Source organism: Aquila chrysaetos, chromosome 18 (assembly GCF_900496995.4).
Source record: "Aquila chrysaetos chrysaetos chromosome 18, bAquChr1.4, whole genome shotgun sequence".
NCBI lineage: Eukaryota > Metazoa > Chordata > Aves > Accipitriformes > Accipitridae > Aquila > Aquila chrysaetos.
This window is the reverse complement of record NC_044021.1, coordinates 18360614-18378553: the sequence shown is the minus strand read 5'-3', so window position 1 is coordinate 18378553 and position 17940 is coordinate 18360614. Positions and strand designations below refer to the sequence as shown.

Genomic DNA, 17940 nt, shown 5'->3' with positions numbered 1-17940 from the left:
ACCACCTCCAGCCTTGATTCAAGGACTTAGTGCCAAAAGTTTAGTGTGAACACCTAGCACCAGCTCAAAAAAAAAAAAAAAAAAAAAAAAAAAATCATGGTTGCACAATACAGAGTGCTGATCCAGTATAAGTCTGCTCTGCCATGTCTGGTTTGTTCAAAGCTTCTAAACACAAGAAGATTTTGCGATGGGTCAGATCCTGTCGTCTCATATTAAACTTGGTTTAATGCCTATGTTACTTGTTATAGCTAAATCAACAGTAGCAGTTTGTTGCTTGCACTGCATCTCAAGTATATCTATACAGTTGAGCAAACCAAGAGTACACAACTTATATGCTACCAATTGTGCAACCAACACCTCCACATACCATTAATCTCAAAGATGCAAGCGTGTCCTTATGGATCTACACATGTTCTAGTCAATAGGTACAGCTTGTATTGCTTTCTGGTTTTCATTATGAAAAACTGCATTGCCTTACATTGCAGTGAAACTGCTCTGTCCTCCAAAAGGGAGCTTCTGTATTTTTGATACAGACACATGAGAACAACAACGCACAGGTCCGATGTAGGTACACTGCCACTGCACTGGATTACCTTTCAAAAAGCTTTGATCCCTTCCCTCTGAGGAAAGTATTTGAAATGCCTAACCAAATCTGATGTTCCAACATATAAATAAGACAAAAAAGGTAAAACCTGATTAAAAAACTCCCTTGACGCCCTTCCTGTAACACTCTCAATACAGGTTGTGCAGAATACTTCTAAGAGCTCCAGGCTAACAGCCACTGCAGCCAAAACCCTGCTCTTGGGCACAAAATATAGATGGGATATTTGCACCAACTCCCCTGGTGATAAAAAGGTAATTTTGCATACTATGAGAAAATGCCACACACAGCACACATGTTAAGAGAGTCCACATTACCGAGAACAATTTCTTTAGCTGGCCGATAAAGCTTTCAAATGCAGTAATCACCCCTGAATCACTGAAGTCTTCACTCAGCATCTTGGAAAAAAATGCATCATCCACACTATCATCCATTTGCTGACCTAGGAGAAAGCATATGCCCAGTTAGTACTGTGCTGGAGGGTTTAGTGGAACGTAAACCCTCCTGCTACTGAAGGGTTTGTCATTCATGTGAACAACATTTGTTATAGAGCTGGAATTTGAGTCTTGCTCTTCTAGAGCTCACAAGCAGGAGGGAAACTGCTCCAAAATGCATTAGGAAAGACTTGTTAGAAAGCAGCATGGAAGAAGAGGCACAATACTAACCAAACACAAAGAGCAACATATTTACAGATAACGTGGCAAAAGAACAGCACGGGGGTGGGGGGGAAGAGTCAGGCCACTGTTTTCCTGTGTTCTACTTACACATTGCAAGGAAAGCCTAACCCCCTTCTGTTCAGAGTTAGCAGTGTTTTATAGTTACTTTGTCCATTATCTGCATGCTTTTTTCAGTTTCTTTTTTTTAATAGCTCTGGACAATCACTATTGAGAAAGACTAGAAAGTGCAGACATTATTAAGTGGCTTCCCAAGTGGACTGTGGTTAGGGAACCCAAATTTCCTTATTCACAATTCTACATGCATGGCATCCAATGGCAGTGCTGCAATACGCACCTTCTGCTACATTTTTACTTTTGGAGAAGATATCCTCCCTACAAATACCTCTTTCCAAGCTTCCACATGACTATGATTTCTACCATCAAAAAAGAAAAGCTGAAAGGATTTAAACACTTCACCTTAATTGCCAGCCTGACTTTACCTGTTTGGATCTCTGCTTCCTTCTCTACTGAATCAAAATGTTTCCTTGATTTATAGGAAGTGTCAGAGGACAAATGACTTGTTTCCCAACCGGAAAATTTAGGCTTTTTTATGACAGTGCCACTTAATATATCTAGAAAGAGAACAGAAGATGTTTCAGAAAAGATCTGTACTTTCGCACGAGGTACGTGGCAGTATCTACCAGTTACTCACACAGAAAGCACCACTGGAATTACCAATGCTGCAGAAGAGCAGGCAACTTCATTTTAGGGTCTGGCATCACACTTACAGGACAGGATAAGACTTCACCAGCAAATCTCTTCCCTCGCAAAAGCAGGCAACTAGACTGCCTAGTGCTATTCAGATAACTGGAAAGCTACCATATCTCAATCTTAAAGATAATTTCATTTCTTGGCCCACTACTCTAACCATAAAAAAATCCTCTTGTCCAGCTTCTTCCCATTCTCTTTTCCAACCCAAGCTCACAATCTGTTTATGCTCATTTGTTCCTAAGCTAATTTCAGCTGCTCCTAAAAAAAAAAAATAAATTAAAAAAATGCATAAATACAGAAGAGGAGAAAAACTAACTACACCCATAACAGCCTCCTTTTCTGCAACTTCACTAGAGTTACCATACAATTGCTTTTAACCCAGGAAAACCCTTAGGAACACAGTGAGGGAGGCTGCAGCCTGTATTTTAAGGAAAAGCTACCCCCAAAAAAATCATCCCTTTGTCTCACTGTCTCCTTTTCGGAACTCAGCAAGGTGTCTGTGTTCGACCAACCACCTCTCTGGAGTCTCCAGAGGGCAGAAAGCAGGAAGGCGGTGGAGCCCAGGACAAGGGGACAGTGGGACCATGAGGAGCACACTGAAGTAGATTTAGGGTTCACAGAGCAAGACTTCAACTGCAGTCACAGACCACACCTGAAATTTCTGAACATAATGCTACTTATACCTTCGCATGGTATCAACTCCTCTCCAGCTTTACGACTGTAAACAGTGATGAAAATTAAGTCCTCAGCACTTACCTTCCCCCCAAAATTAAGCAGATGTGTTGGTGCAGTGAAGGTATATTCTGCAAATACTGGACAGGTAAGAGACATATTGGGAACATGAACGCAGCCAGCTCGCAAGAAAGGGGATGCTTTTGTCCAAAACCAAAGCTTCAGTGACTCAGTCCACAGTCACAACAATAACTTTAAGACAGTCTCTCAGAACTACCTCACCATCAAGACTATTAGGATGAAGACAGCCCATTACTGTTCAACTTTCTTGAAGTTTGGTTCCCTCCAATCACACAAAGAGACTGTGCTGCATTTTTTAATTAGTTTGTACAAGTTTGGTTTCACTTTAAAAAAGTCCCTAAGTGCCACTTACCTAAAAAAAGCTACAGCAGTAATAAGCGTTAGTACAAGTCACCATTTACCAAATGCTTATAACAGTGATCTACATCTATATTCTTAGGTATAAAGAAAGTCACTAATTTTCAGGGACACTTGTTTTTTAAACTGAAGTTGCACTGCACGTTCAAATCATTAAAAATTAGGTTTTGTGTGTCTCTTGGGTCACTAGTTTGTAAATCCCCAGCTCTTAATAGCTACACTATGTGTTCCCCTGTGATCAAGGACAGGATTTAAGAGTCAAGTGATGAATTCAGGAATGTATATAAAAGCATCTTACTGTAGTCTGTCATGATATACAAAACAGAAACAGAAGGTATTTCTTATGCAAAAAGTATCTCAAAAACTCAGTGCTCATCTGTCTTTGAAAGAAAAAGACAACTTGGGCAACACTGATTTCTACTTTTGAACAACTCTTCCATGTTATCAAGACCAACAAACCTGAGTCCTTCCGCTTAACACTTTCTTCTTCTTTTGACAATTTGGCAGATGCATCGGGAAACTTCTAAGGAAAGAAGGAAAACAAAGAAGGTATCCCCCCCTGCACTGCAGACAAGCTGTCAGGGACTTGTCTAGTTATAGGAAGCAAAGCGACATGATACATTGGTTTTAGATGAGAAGAAGCCCGACAGCAGATTAAAAGGAGTTTAAGTGCTGTATACTGCACACCTGTGTGGCCGCCTCCTCATCACTGGAGTAGCCCTCGGCAGACATGTCAAGTAATAGCGGACTCCCTTTGAGCTCTTCTGAGTGCATTTCATCTGCACAAGAGATCAGCCAAACAACACAGGCAATAGAGGTTGAATCCTGTATTGACTAGAAATGTCAATTTAAATGACATACGTAGAAAAAAGAAACCACCACCCTCTCCTTTATCTCTTCATGCAGGAAACAGATACTGGCTCAAACTCAGTCCAAAGGCTGTTTTATTTCCAGCTGTCAGTTAAATTCATTCCTTCACCTTTCGTTAGCCCCAGCTAGTGTTCTCCCTGCTCAAGAGACTATCTACAAAAAATATCCAGCCCTCACAGCCATTACAAGAAATATGACAAAACAGAATGCTTATAGAAAAACATGATGGAAAAAGACAAAATAAAAAAACCACAAAAACCCACCCAAAAAAGCACACACCCACACATATCAAAACAACTTTTCTAATGCATTGAGGAAGATTAAGAAAGAAATACCAGCAAGATTCACTGTAGGTAAATTGTCTCCCTTGGGGCTGGATGTACTTTTTTTCCTTGACATCTCTTTTTGAGCTCTTCGCCTTGATGCTCCCTGCTAAAACGAAACCAGGTCTAGGCATGTATTTTATTTAAACATTACTACAGAAGTAGGGATTTGGGTTGGTGGGTTTTGGTTGGGTTTTTTTTGGGGGGGTGGGGGGGTGGGTTGGTTTGGTTTTTAGAGCCACTAAGAGCAGAGATACACTTGAAATATGCCCAATATATTGATAGCTCTCTCCCACACTGAAGGAGATCTGTGCCCTGAAGTTCAATGCATGCATAAGTTCTCCTTTAGCCATTAGAGTTGTATAGTGGATGAAGTTTTTCATAAGCAGAATCAAAGAGAGGAAAGGTTTCCAGGGGAAAATAAAAGCTTTTAATGCAACTACCAGTTCTGGAGAGTTTTTTCCCCAAACTTTATTTAAGTGGGGACCTTTCTGTAACATATGATACACAGCACTTAACAGCTGGGCACTAGAAAAGTCTGGCATTGCTAAACTGTGTTTTATTTTGCTTGATGTATGTCTGGTCCACTAATTCCCCCATCAGTATCACCCACGGTTAGTTTTCCCAGAGCTATAGCTGAAAGTAGAAAAGAACAGTATGTGAACCAGGACTCAGCGCGAGCATAGGGCTTAGAATAAAGGCCCTGAAATTTTCCAGCAAAAGGCAGAGATGAACCTGAGCTTTCCCAAGGCACCGCAGAAAACAGGGCAGAGAACAGCATGGGGAGACAGCCTGGTGGGACCCGGCTGGGGTCTCTGCAGGTATTTGGATAGGCAGCAATAGCTCTTGGCAGGTCCCTAGAGCCGAATTAGCTCCCGTGGAGTGACACTTGCATCACCCAAGGCAGGTGTCACACCAAGCAATTCCTGCCCAGTTTTCTGTCTATCAAAGATAAATATTATTGTTTCAGAACAACATGCTTAGGGCTCATACACAGGTGTTTCTATGGAGTTTCCCATGTTTTCTTAAGACAACCTTGTTTTCCCACTCTCTAGTAGACCAATGCACTCTCAGCAATATTTAGCAGACAAATTTGTCCATCAGAACATTTGAGAAGAAAGATAACACCAGTTTATTTAATTCCCACTCATACGTAATGTTTTTAAATCTGGGGCACCTAAGCTTGACACTTCCTTACCTTCTTTGTCTGGTAGTCACTGCCACTACTTGCAGAAGACACTGGAAGCACTGCAGGGAGAAAAGCTTACCAGGTTACTGACAACATAACCACGTGCCTTACCCAGTTAAGGTCTGCATCACACTTAACTCAGTTTTGAGTCTGGTTTTCTAGGCATTTACAAGAGAAAAATTCACAACCCTTGTGTTAAGCTTCAAAAAACCCCTTTCTAACAAAGCTAGATGCAATGATGCAAACATACGCAACTCGCAGCATCCAGAGCAGCTGCCAAAAAAGGTGCAGGCTCAGCAGCTTATCTGATGGTCCCCAAGTCCCAGCCAGGACACACAGGCTGGCACTGGAGTGAGAACAACAATTCCCATAGAAACACAGTATAAAGCATAATTTCTCCCTCGACCTTCTGTTTCTTCTTCATCCCTACAGAAACCAACAGCTACTTGAACAAGGCTCATTCTCCATGAAAGGGACAGAGACATTCCAACTCTTTCAGGGCAACTTAGTTGGAACTTGGAGGTCCCAGCAGCTGACACAGCCACGGAGCATGGCTGCAGTGGAGGTTTGCTATTGGCCAGGCTTGAGCAGAGAAAGTCATCAGAGATCATCACATGTGATTTTGTAGATCACTCAGAGGACAATTGGCCCATTGGTGGATAAAAAGGGCAGCAGAGTGCCATCATCTGCAAACCGTGTGGTTTTTCAAGTTTTATTCCCCAAGTCAATTGTATTTCTAGAGAGATGAGGAGTGGAAAGTTGTAGGGAGGAGGTATGGCAGCTCCAGAGAGATCTTCTCCTCTTGTGTTTAAAAGCACCAACACAGCCATCAGCTCAGCACCCATGGGCTCTTCAGCCCCATTACACAGAGGGCTGCACCCCCACCGACATTTAGGTGCCCAATTTCCACCTGGACCTTTGAACCCCACTCCAGAAAGGGGACAGGAGCCCAGTTCTTCAAGCACAAGGGTGTGCGATGCACCTCCTTCTCCACAGGGCACCCGTTACCGCTGGCCTCGAGCCCGCTCTCTCCCACTCAGATCAGGACTCAGCCGAATCCTCCTTTCTCAAACCACCATCAGCGTTTGCTTATCTGCAGTACAGTACGTCGTGCATAACTAAGTGTCAACAGGGCACCAAGCTTACCTTTTAATTTACTTCTCACCCTGGATCTTTTCCGGGTATAGTCAAGAGATTTTGGTAACGAGTCTCTCTGAGGGTCAAGGATCCAGCTTTTTTCACTCTGACCAGTGCTTGTATTTTCATTGTTGCTTTCAGAGAAAAGATGTTTCCTGTAATTGGACTAAAGACACTACTAAGAGTGAGTCCTGGTCATTCAGCTCACTCCATCCACCAAGAAGCCCCCCAGCCATTCCCCTTCATTTACTACCAAATTATTCCATCTCTTCCTCCCCACAGTGCAGTACCTAAAGCATTTTAAGCCGTGAAATCTGCCAAAACAGCAACAGTTGACTGTCAAACCAGCAGTATAAAAACAGTGAGAGGCAGATGCTTGCCCTTTGCCAACACGGGGTTTACAGCACCCTCCATCCTCATCTCCCCCTCTCTTCGGCATCTGGATAAGACAGTTCTCACAAGGAGGAAAGCCTCGGCATGCCCGAGCTGCAGCCAAGAGCACAGCGAGAAAAAACGAACACAGACGTTCACTTGCTGGTCTGGCAGTACTGGCGCACCCTGAGCACCGCTTTCAGTAGCAGCAAGCAGACTATTTTGAGGCTACCAGGCTCACGTTCCTCCACCTCTGCACTGGGTAAGCCTTAAACTTCAGCCTCTTTAAGGGTGCAACTGATTCGTACAGGCGGATACACACAGCAGTCAAAGCACACACAACCTACCGGCCTTCTCTCCAGCTTGTTTGATTCCTTGTTCTTGTCTTCTGTTTCATAATTCCTGCCAAGTAACCCATAAAGACCCAAGTTAGACTAGCAGATGCTGCAACAGCACATCGCAGCAGTGCAGAAGAGGCACAGCCAAATAGCAATGGCAGGGCTCCTTAACAGATCAGCAAGACCACCAAACCATTAATGTGCAGTCATTAGCCAAGTTTTTCTTTGGTTGGTTTCTGAAAGTAGCAATCAGGGATACCTGAAATTCGGCACCTTTTAAAAGAAAACTTAGGCTACATACTTAGAGGATGCAAGTCCCTAGCAGCTTGCTGTAACTGGAGGTGACCAAAGAAAGGCGGAGAGTTTAAGCATTTTTCAAAAATTAAATCAGTAATTTAGGCAGATGATCAGGAAAGGGGGATGTTTAAGGGTTAAAGTCTTATTATTACAAAGTGGACAGGAGTCATTATTCTCTCTAGTAACTTTTATATTCTCAGGTACTTTTTAAATATTAGTATTGATAACATCCACAGATACTGGGGCAGCTAAGTGAGGAACTATTTTATCAGAAATATCACACAGCCTTTTTGATCCCAACTTAAAACAGTTTAACTAAGGCAATGAACTCTTCTTTCACAGAGCAAAAGGTTCATAAATGGTGCATGTATAACCCTGTACCTCTGATTTTGTGAAGAAACTTTCTGGCCAAGAATCTTTCCTTTGGCTTCAGAGACCTAAAACAGAAGCAGGTATTTGCCTTAAAGTTTGATTACCCTGTAAAATAATCTACAAAATTAAAATGTATCAGGACTCAAAAAGGCTAGAGGAGGAATGGATTACAAGTCCTGCATGGAAATTCAACTTTTTTAACGGAGTGGGATTTGTTGATTGAAGTAGTGTCATAAATAGACAAACTTTTGTCTTCTTAAATGGAGTTACTTTCTCTTTTCCTTGCTTTATGAATAATGCTCATTGTAAGCAATAATGTCATAAGAAATGACATTTTAAGCACTAACACAGCTAGCAGCAGCGTGCTGTAAATGCAGCGCACAGTACCTGGATAGCCTTTGGACAAGGCTGCTGGGCCACTGGGCAGGGTACCACGAAGCAGGGTTTTATGCTGACACCCAGTGGCAGTAGCAAGGACTGGACAGTGTCCAGCTTACAACAGACATCTGGGATGTCCCATTAAGCACCCATCACCTCTGAATTAAGAGGCAGCAGTGACAGCACCTGCACCAAGGAAGAGGTTGAAAGCCGAAGGGTGTGTACAAAGCCATCAGGAGCAAGTTTTCAGCTTCCTGGGAAAACCCACAGAGGTCAAAATTTCAAAGCAGAGCAACTCATTTTTTTTCAATTTTTTCTTCACAGTTTGAAATATAAGTCAAGCTGAATTTCCAACAAGAGTTTTGCAATGACTGGCTTTAAACAGGGATTCCCAATGTGCCAAGTGTGGCTCAAAACAGATTTCAGTCTCTTCTGCTTTAGCCTAGGAGTACAAAGTGAAGCATGCTCAGCAAACTGCTTTCAATATTCATTAAAATGCAAACAGAACTTGGCCTTCAATCACAAAGGTATCCCACAGCCTCACTCAAGCAACAGCTCAAATTCCTATTGCAGTTGGGTTTATCATACAGTACCACCAGAAGATTCAAGAAGTGATGAGCACTCTCTCCACCCCACCAAAAAATATTTGCATGTATAGCACCACACAGAAATACAGGAACCTCAGATTCCCAGTGGTTTTGCTGTAACAGCGTGTCCATCCTTACTGCATTTCTGCAGTAAGAGATATCCCCTGCTTCAAGTTACTACTCTGTTACCCACTGGACTGGGACCTTAGCGCATCTCCTAACAGCTTCTGTCTCAACTTTACCTTTTCATGACTTGCAGAGTCTGAGTTCTCAAAGTCATAGATTTCCTTCCTGCAAGACAACATATATGTGGCAGTGACATATAAGTGTGAAGAGTCAACCCTATAGAACTTCACTAAGATTGTGGGGGCGGATAACGTGGTTTGTTTCCACTCCCCTCCCCTATGAACTCCATTGTACAGTAAACACTCAGATACTTTATATGCCTAAAAATGCTGCTTACTCAGCTTCTAAAAAACCCACACTTGTTCCTGTCCTACTTAGTCTCTATTATTGTCTGTCTTGATTCTCACTCTTTCAACTGTAAATTTTTAAGAGAAATATTCAGAAGATACAAGTTAGCCTATCCCTGTTTATGCAGTGGACATTTTGCTCCCACATCACCAATAATAATAGTACGTGGTAGAAAGAAATCATGAATGGAAAGATAATTTCAGAAGCATTTAAGAGAAGAAAGATCCATTTAATTCCTTCTTGAAAATTTTAACATTTAATGTCTGTTCTTGAATCGCTTCTCTGTATGCACCCAGATTTTGTTGTCATGTCTTTCAACATTTAAACTTTACTGTACTTTTATTTCTCTCTCCAATTCATAACTATTTTAAAAATCCTACAATTATTGCTAGACATACAATACACCCTTCCCTTCTTACTAGTGAAAAATAGGAAGACTAAAGAACTGAGCTCCTCGTTAAGGCTTCCTGAAGGAAAGAAACGCTCACTTTCAGGTGAAACACTAGAGGGAGCAGAATGACCAAACTACGAAGTTCTTCTCCACCTCGAACTTCTACACTGCTGCTCCTGTTTTACAACCGGTATTTGCTGCATCAAGTTATTTGGTCTTAAAGCACAGAACGTGTGGCAATGATGAAGTCCTGCATCAAGTTTTCCCATTCTTATCTACAAGCAATCAAAAAATTCATCTAAACACTTGGCTTTTGTTTTGTTTTTTTTAAAGCAAGGAGTCAGTAGACGGAAGCAGGACACCCAAGGAAGCCCTGAAACAGCCCGAACCGGAGCAGAGATCCTCCCGTACAGTTCATTTGCTCTCCTGCCCAGCAGCAGACATTAACTTGCACACAACACTTGGCAGAGAGCACAGGAGGAGGACGCAACAAGACAGACTTCCAGTGCCGCAGACTGCATACAGCCCTCAAATCCTTGAGCGCTTCTGCCCACAGTGCCACTAGCTTTGAACACGAGCAGACCGATGTATGGCTGTGAGGGAAGGGGAAAAACTGAGAAAGAGACCATCCCGAAACTCTAGGATGCATGGTGCCAAAGAACTGGGATGATATCCAAAAAAGCTTAGGTATTTGTGAAAGAAGCTGCCACTCCACTCACTGGAAGGTGGGAGGATTATGGTTGGGTGAGGAAGAATGGAGAAGTCAACGTCACATAGTATCAGAGGTGAGGGCATTTTTGGCAGACTAGAGTTAGCTTCTGGAGTCTTTATTGCTTTGGGGACCCAAAGGTTCCCACTGAGACAAGTTATGACCCTTCCTAACCTCCCGCTTGTTTTGCTGTCTGTTCTGTTCAGACAACCTACCCCGTGGGCACACCTTCACATATTTGTGCTAGAAATGGTCTAAAATCACCTGGTACACCAGACCCTGCATGGGCACAGGGCTCACGTGTCATACCTGCCTTCAGTCCTCTGCTTGGCCAAACTTTTTTTTCTGTTTCTCTTTTCCCAGGTAACATCCTCCTGAGAAAAAAAAAAAAAGAGTTGCAGGATCTAAAACCACAAATCTGCAAAATCACATTCTTTTCCTAGAGCCTGCTGAAAGCAGAGATAAAGCATGCCAGGAAACTCCATTCCTCCTATCGCAACAACTGTCCAGGTGTAACTGTTTTCCTGCAGTTCTTTCCTACCAGAAAGTATGGGATGCTCAGAGATGAAATTGGGCGGCCAAGAGGGTGAGGATACAGAAGGAAGTAGTTCAAAAGCTTTGAATTCATTGTGCAGTGGGCAAGTGTTACAACACTGTTGAACTGCCAGTTAAAAAAAAAAAAAATCTAAACCTAGTACCTGGAAGTATAAACCCCAAACCAAGTCTAAAATGTGAGTTCTTATATAAGCTAAGTACCTACTCCAAATTAAACTTATTGCTTTGGGAATTTACTTTCTTTCATGTAGTGCATAGATTTTTTTTTTTTTATACCTGGACAAATCAATAGAAATAGACATTTCCAAGTGCTCAAGTCATCTAAAGAAACACAACTACAGATGGCTCTCAGTTACTTGTTAATTTACCCAGGTTGCAAGGTCCTATGCCAGGAGTACAGCGACAGATCTAGTGTGGGAGGATCATTAGAGCTCAGATGCAAAACTGAACAAATGTGTCTGTAGACTTCCAAGACTTGCTTCCTTTCAGGAAGCAAACCTTTGCTCTTGCAGACCACACCTAAGTCTTGTGACATGCGAGTTTGTCCCACACGGGACCGGGCTGGTTGCCCACATGCTGTGCTCCTGGACACTATTGCAGCACACTGCTGCCAGGGGGTATATACACTGAATAAACAGCTGAGCTTGAATTACTTGGTTGGGCCACGCTAGAATAAGATTGGCAGCTGTTGACTCTACAGCTCGCTCCTAGTACTAAATGGCACGTTACATCAGATATGATGCTACATGGGCTCAGGACACTGCTCAAGGGCAGGAATGGGTCAACCAACCCATCCTAGCTTTCTTCTGCAACTCCACCAGAGCATCTCTTCCCTGCCCCATGTCTCTTCACTCAGGTGGGCCTCGAGGTAAACATACCTTTGGCGTTGACTCCTCCATGGGTTCTTCTTCTAGGGGCTTCTCACTGGGGATGAGAGAACACGTGAGAGGAATGCAGTGCTGAGGGGCTGTTCATTTAAAGCCCAGAGAGTCAGTTTGTGGAGTACTAAGAGGAAAAAAAAACTTGCACCAATTAGCATCAAAGCAGTGGTTTAAAAGGTGTGTAGGGAAGAAAGCTAATCAATAGCTCTACAGAAGTCCAACTCCTTAACTATAAGAAATGCTGTCCTGCAAAGCTCTGGGAAAAAGGTATTACTAAGTCCAAGGTGAACTCAAATTCACATGATCTTTCACAAAAGTTATGGTCCTCATTAGGAATAGCTACATATCTGGTGAGCTCTGTTTACACAGCTCAAATTAAGTTCTCTGTAATAGAGCTGTATGCTCATCTTTTATTTGGATTAAATCAACGATGAAGGAGAAAAGTCACACCAAAGTAGCAGCCCAGCCAGTAACTAAACACCATTCTGCAACTGCAATGTGCAGTTACACTCTGAGCAACCAGCCTTGCTAGCCAGGTTGGCAAAACAGAATCTTTTTTTCCATTTAATAATTGATGGAATAAACCACAAAATCACACACATTAAAACCCCAGCGAGACATTTTGTCTGCGAGACACTCACCTATGCTTAGCTTTCATCCTTGGAGATGCAGTTTTGGACTTTCTTGCTGAAGGAGGCAAGGAAACTACAGCTTCACCCTCTGGAGCTTCTGTTAAACAATATCTGCTTTTGCTGTAAGGCCCACAAAAGCAGAGCCTTCACCCTGTCACCTGGGTGACACTTAACTGTGTCAGATTTAAGGAACTGAAGGGAGCCATGCCTGACCTGAGGCTTGGTTAGCATCTTCCGTGTTGGTCTGCTGGCTCACTGAAATCATGGTGACACCAGAGTTAACCATGTTCTGCTCGGAGACATGAAACCATAAACAGAACATGCATATGACCAGTAAAGAAGTGGGGGTTTTTTTAGGGACAGATATTTTTCAGTGCTAGCCTGTGGCAACAGCTGGATGACAGATTCATCATTAGCCACACACAAAAACATTTTAGGTTGCATATAAGTGATACCATGAGCTTCTCTCACTAAGAGCATCCCACCATCCCCTTATAAGAGGGAGTAAAATTTCTTCCTTCTTTTTAAAGCAGTTTTGCCAAAATTGCAGCTCTAGAGGCAAATATTTGGGCTGACTTCTCACTAATATAAGATGGAGGTTGAAAACATTGTTGGATGTGGGTACAAACTAGTTTTCTTTGAAAGGAGGTTTTAACCATAGCTATAAAAAAAGCAGACTGGAGGAGGGGGAAAAGAGGCACAAGGACTGTTTCACCATACACCAAACACTTACTGATATCGTGCCTGTTAACTCTTGGCTGTGCTGAGAGGCTAAGTTGTCTGATAGAGGGTCCATGTTCGCAGAGTTTGAAGGATCTTTCCTGCCCTGTGGATTAGCGGACTCGGGTATCACTGCAGAACAGCACTGGGGTGAGAACGTGGTTGCGGTAACTGAACACACACACACACACATTTCCTTTCCATTCTTACGCATATACATAAAAGCACAACAGTACAACCTATTAGGCGCAAACATTTCAAGATCTCGTTTAATAGAACAAAAACATCAAACATCTCCAAATCACCTAGTACAGAATTGCATTACTAAATAAACAGCATCTTGAGCCTACCCCTTCTAAGCCCCTTGTACTGTATGAATACACATAAGTTTATCATCTTATTACTACCATGACTCTCAGCTCTGGAAGGCACGGAACAACCCTTTTTGTCTGGCTAAAGCAACAGACGAGTGGGATCTTCCACCATCTCCATTTCCCTCCATTGAATCTCCACCAGGCACTGTAAAATTTGTTTCACTACAGATGAACTACCTTTCTGCTCCTTGATTGCTCAAGCAGTAGTGCCCACCTTGTACCTCTGTGTGTGCTCATGGTGGGCACTGATGAAGGAGCTTCTCCCTCACCTGCACCTCCAGAATCTGGAGGACTTCCATTCTAGCTCATTTTGGGTTGTAACTGGAGGAAAATGAGAAGGACTGCTGAAGAAGTTACTGTCTCAGACACCTAGAGCTAGAAGTAGTTCTTTCAGGTATTCACCCGGAGGAATCTGAAACGCACAGCGACTAAGTGGAATGTGAAAATTTGCTTTTAACATAGGCACAGAAAGAATGCTACCTAACCGAAGGGCTCTTCAAACTTGTGATTAATATTCTGAGATGGTGGGTGGTAGCAGTAGAAAGAGACCTGCAAGTTCATTGTCTTAGAAGACCTGGAAAGATCTGTTAAGCAAGTTACACCAAGGAATAACCCATACCAAAAATCATCATTTTAAACACTGAAGTATAGCCAATTTTGCAGCAAGGACATATCTCAGCCTTCAAAGAGAAAAGATCACTACATGGAAAAAAGCCACCTCCCAAATAATTTGATACTGAAATTGAGCTGAGGAAACATTTCCTGTTTAAGGCCAATTTTGATCGTGCATGTCTTGCTTTTGTGCTGAACGCAGCTTTTCCTCAAACTATGGGTCACAGCCTTGGTGGGCATTTACAGAAGAACTTCAGAGAAGGGTAGAGGGAAAGGAAGGAGCTACTTTATCTTCCCCCCTGGACAGGCACTGGGCTTGGACCTTCCTTTGGGTCAGGCACTCAAGCATCACGCCTATACTTCAGGCTCTGTGTTCCCTCGACATCTATCATATTTGCAACAAAATTAAACTCAGCCCAACGATCCTGGAAGGAAACATCTTGCAGAAGATGTTCACCGGCAGCGTGGGAAGCGACACCATTTGATCACAGAAAATTCAATGTGCCCAACTCAAAGACATACAAAGCATTGGCTGTAGGCTGTTGAGAAGGAGGAAATAATGGCTATTGCAGGTCCAGCTAAGAGCCTTTCCTACCACAAGGCATGCAGCTATATTTGTAGCTGGGGCACACACAGGGACAGCCCCGTGGCACGAGGTATTTATTGCAGCGCCCGTGATGCCTCTGCCTACAGCAGTGGGTCACCTCCTGCCGAGAGGAGCTGTGCTGCTGCTCGTCTCTCTACAAACAGGGACTGCAGGTGAGCTTTTCTGCTCCCCCCAGCTGCACTTCCACAACAGCTCCTGGCATCTTCAGGGCATCGCCTGCTCTGCGTGGGGTAATGGGACCGGAGCACACCGTTCTGTCACGTCATGTTGTTGGAAAGAGACAGAAGTCGCCTTCCTGAAGGACACGTTGGTAGAGGCTGCACCTCCACGCACACCCCCGTTGCACGGAGGAGAGCTCGGAGCGCCAAGGTGCAAGCACTGATCCATCAGAGGACCTGTGCTTCCACGGGCACACGGATGCCGCCGTCCCCTCCTGCAGGGAATCTCCCACAGGCACCCGGATAGCGCAGCCGAACCAGGAGCCGTGCGCGGGGCAAGCAAGGGAGGATAGATGCGTGCATCCCACTGCGCCGCAGCTGCGGGCGGAGAAACACTGCCGCGCGCTCTTCGCGTGTCAGAGGTCTGCCAGCAGCCGAGACGTGCCTTGCCAGGCTACCTGCCACGCGTGGATCCTCCACGAGCTGCTCCCCTGCCCATGCAACCCCAGCAGCACACGGCCACGGTGCCCCGTCCTCCCTCCCTGGGCTAGAGGGACTCAGCATCCACCCCGAACACCAGTTACCAAGCTCATGAGATAAGAACAGCAGAAGATTGAGCTTGGGTGTTGCTTTGTGTTTTGTTGTTGTTGTTTTGGGGGGGGTGGGGTGTTTTTTTAACGTGGTTAACTGCAAGCTTTGGACTGCAAGTAAAGGTACTCATTTTAAAACCGAACAATTTAAATTTCATTAAATAAAATAATAATAAAAAAAAAAAATCACCTGCTTCATTCTGCCTGGCTTGCATCCCAGCATGGGCAGACTTCTCTTCAGCCACATTTATCTGTTGGTGTGAATTAATCTCATGTGAAAGTGACCTTAAAAAAAGTAGAATCTTTATCTAGTAAAGTCAGCTACTTAGTAACATAACTAACAGTTGTTAATCGCCAACAACAAATCATTGGCAAACCATTGGATGCTAGTTGATTTGACCATTTGGAAATGTCTCCGCTTCTGCAAGGATAAATGACAGCCGCTATACTGTGGCTGTTTACTGTCATGTAAGGTTTTCTGCAAACCCCATGGTCTGTGGATGAATCACAAGTACAAAAAACCTAACCATATTAATATTTACCCACCCCCCCCCACACACACACATCCCCCATGTTTTCACATTAGCTTATAAAAAACTTGTAAAAGTAGTCTACTTTTAATCTAGAAGTAGCATTTACAAAGTCAATCTAAGATTTGTGTTTTGCAGCATCCCTTTTCTCTTCTCCGGGTTCTTGTGTCATCCTGTGCTATGTAAAACTTTGAGCTAATGTAAGAGAACATTTATACTTCAAGTTATGCAATTAAATGCCATAGGCTTTATTTCCTACTTCAGAAACTCAGCAAAAATAATCATATCACACTGAATTGATTAACAAACCAGTTTAACCTTCCAGCTTCTAAACCATAAATGTGAGTCCCCTGAAACTTCTTTCATAAAGTCTCTAATCTCTCTTTCAGGCCAAAGCAAAGAACACCTATGTGGAGAGTCACAAATCCTCAAAGGGAAGACAGGCGTATAATTAACAGACATTAAAAAAAAAAAAAAAGCACAACACCAAAAAACTCACTGAATGTTTTTGCCCAGTATATATCAAGTAAAATATAGTTTAGAAAAGAAAAAAAACTCATACTAAGAGCTCACCATTTTTTCATCTCCCAGGACTTTTCTAAGTATACTTAAGATTTCAAACTTAGCACTGAAAGATATTTTGATTTTTGTTGCTTCTGTTTTGTTAAGAGTAGCAGGAATCTTCATGTAAATTTTAACAGTCTTTTCTCCGTCACCCTCTGCATAAAAAAAAGCAGTTAAATCTGTTTTAGAGCAAGACATTCAGCCTATCACCACAAAAACATTTGAATAAGTGTTTGAGTTTGTTTTAAAACAATCTCTTTTACATCTTGCCCATGCATTTCCAATTACTCTGTTCACCCATTTCTTTTTCATTGGATCTAGGCGATTATGCCATTCCCCAGCACATCTATAAACTGACCCCTCGACACGTCCTGCTTGGGTAAGAAGGGTAGGTTACTGTGCTAAACGGGCCCACAGAGCGTCCAACAAGCAGAGGAGGTGCAAGGTGACGATCCAAGGGCACGACAGGGAGCGAGGAGAAGACACAGGAACCCTCTTTGGTGATGGTGACATTTTAGGTTGGCTCCATGTGTCTTGTGGACCCACAGCCAAACAGAGGATAATGCTGGTTGGAAAACCTTACCCTTCAGGCTGTAACCGCTGACTGCTTCTTTCGACAGCCTCACAGAGTCCCAAAGAGCACCCTTCGAAAACCAAAGCCACCACGTCAGAAGGGCTGAGCGAGCACCCGCTGCGTTAGGCTGACGCAAGGCCACGTGGGCTTTGCTGTTACCTCGTTACTGTCCACGTAGAAAGTCACACTTTGGCTACCAGTGTTGAAGTCGATCCAGAATTCCTCCAGCTTCTCATCCGATGGCTTCTTCACCTGGGGAAGCACAACAGCAGTGCTGCCATTCCCAGAAAAAAAACCACAACTGCTGTCTCATTCGCAGTTCTCTTTAACAGGACAAAATTGAAAAAAAGTTGTCCTACATATGTATGTACACATCCCTTACAGAAATAAGAGTTAGGATCAACCTGTGAGCTGCCAGCCTACCGCTCACCCAACCATACCCACAAAGTCAGACGTGGCTCTACATCGGCCAAGGGAAAGGCAACACACAAACGCTCGCATGTTTGTAGTAGGAAAGAGTCCGTGAAAGTCTTCTGTGTTTCTGAGCACTTGAAATAACCAGAAGTAG

At 43.3% G+C, this 17940-nt stretch overlaps 1 protein-coding gene across 1 annotated transcript in view; it reads right to left on the bottom strand.

The window, feature by feature from the left end:
• Positions 1–17940, bottom strand: part of SYCP2L (synaptonemal complex protein 2 like) — a 37727-nt gene that overhangs the window by 12312 nt on the left and 7475 nt on the right. The window contains exons 13-31 of the mRNA XM_030041583.2: positions 17532–17624; positions 17382–17442; positions 16808–16953; positions 15895–15955; positions 13377–13495; positions 12857–12932; positions 12653–12740; positions 12009–12054; positions 10885–10949; positions 9244–9292; positions 8046–8101; positions 7377–7431; positions 6667–6823; positions 5530–5579; positions 4344–4440; positions 3826–3917; positions 3598–3661; positions 1758–1889; positions 919–1043 (exon numbers count right to left, since the gene is read on the bottom strand). Coding sequence (XP_029897443.1) covers positions 919–1043; positions 1758–1889; positions 3598–3661; positions 3826–3917; positions 4344–4440; positions 5530–5579; positions 6667–6823; positions 7377–7431; positions 8046–8101; positions 9244–9292; positions 10885–10949; positions 12009–12054; positions 12653–12740; positions 12857–12932; positions 13377–13495; positions 15895–15955; positions 16808–16953; positions 17382–17442; positions 17532–17624 — 1632 coding nt within the window. The remainder of the gene's footprint in view (positions 1–918; positions 1044–1757; positions 1890–3597; positions 3662–3825; positions 3918–4343; positions 4441–5529; positions 5580–6666; positions 6824–7376; positions 7432–8045; positions 8102–9243; positions 9293–10884; positions 10950–12008; positions 12055–12652; positions 12741–12856; positions 12933–13376; positions 13496–15894; positions 15956–16807; positions 16954–17381; positions 17443–17531; positions 17625–17940) is intronic.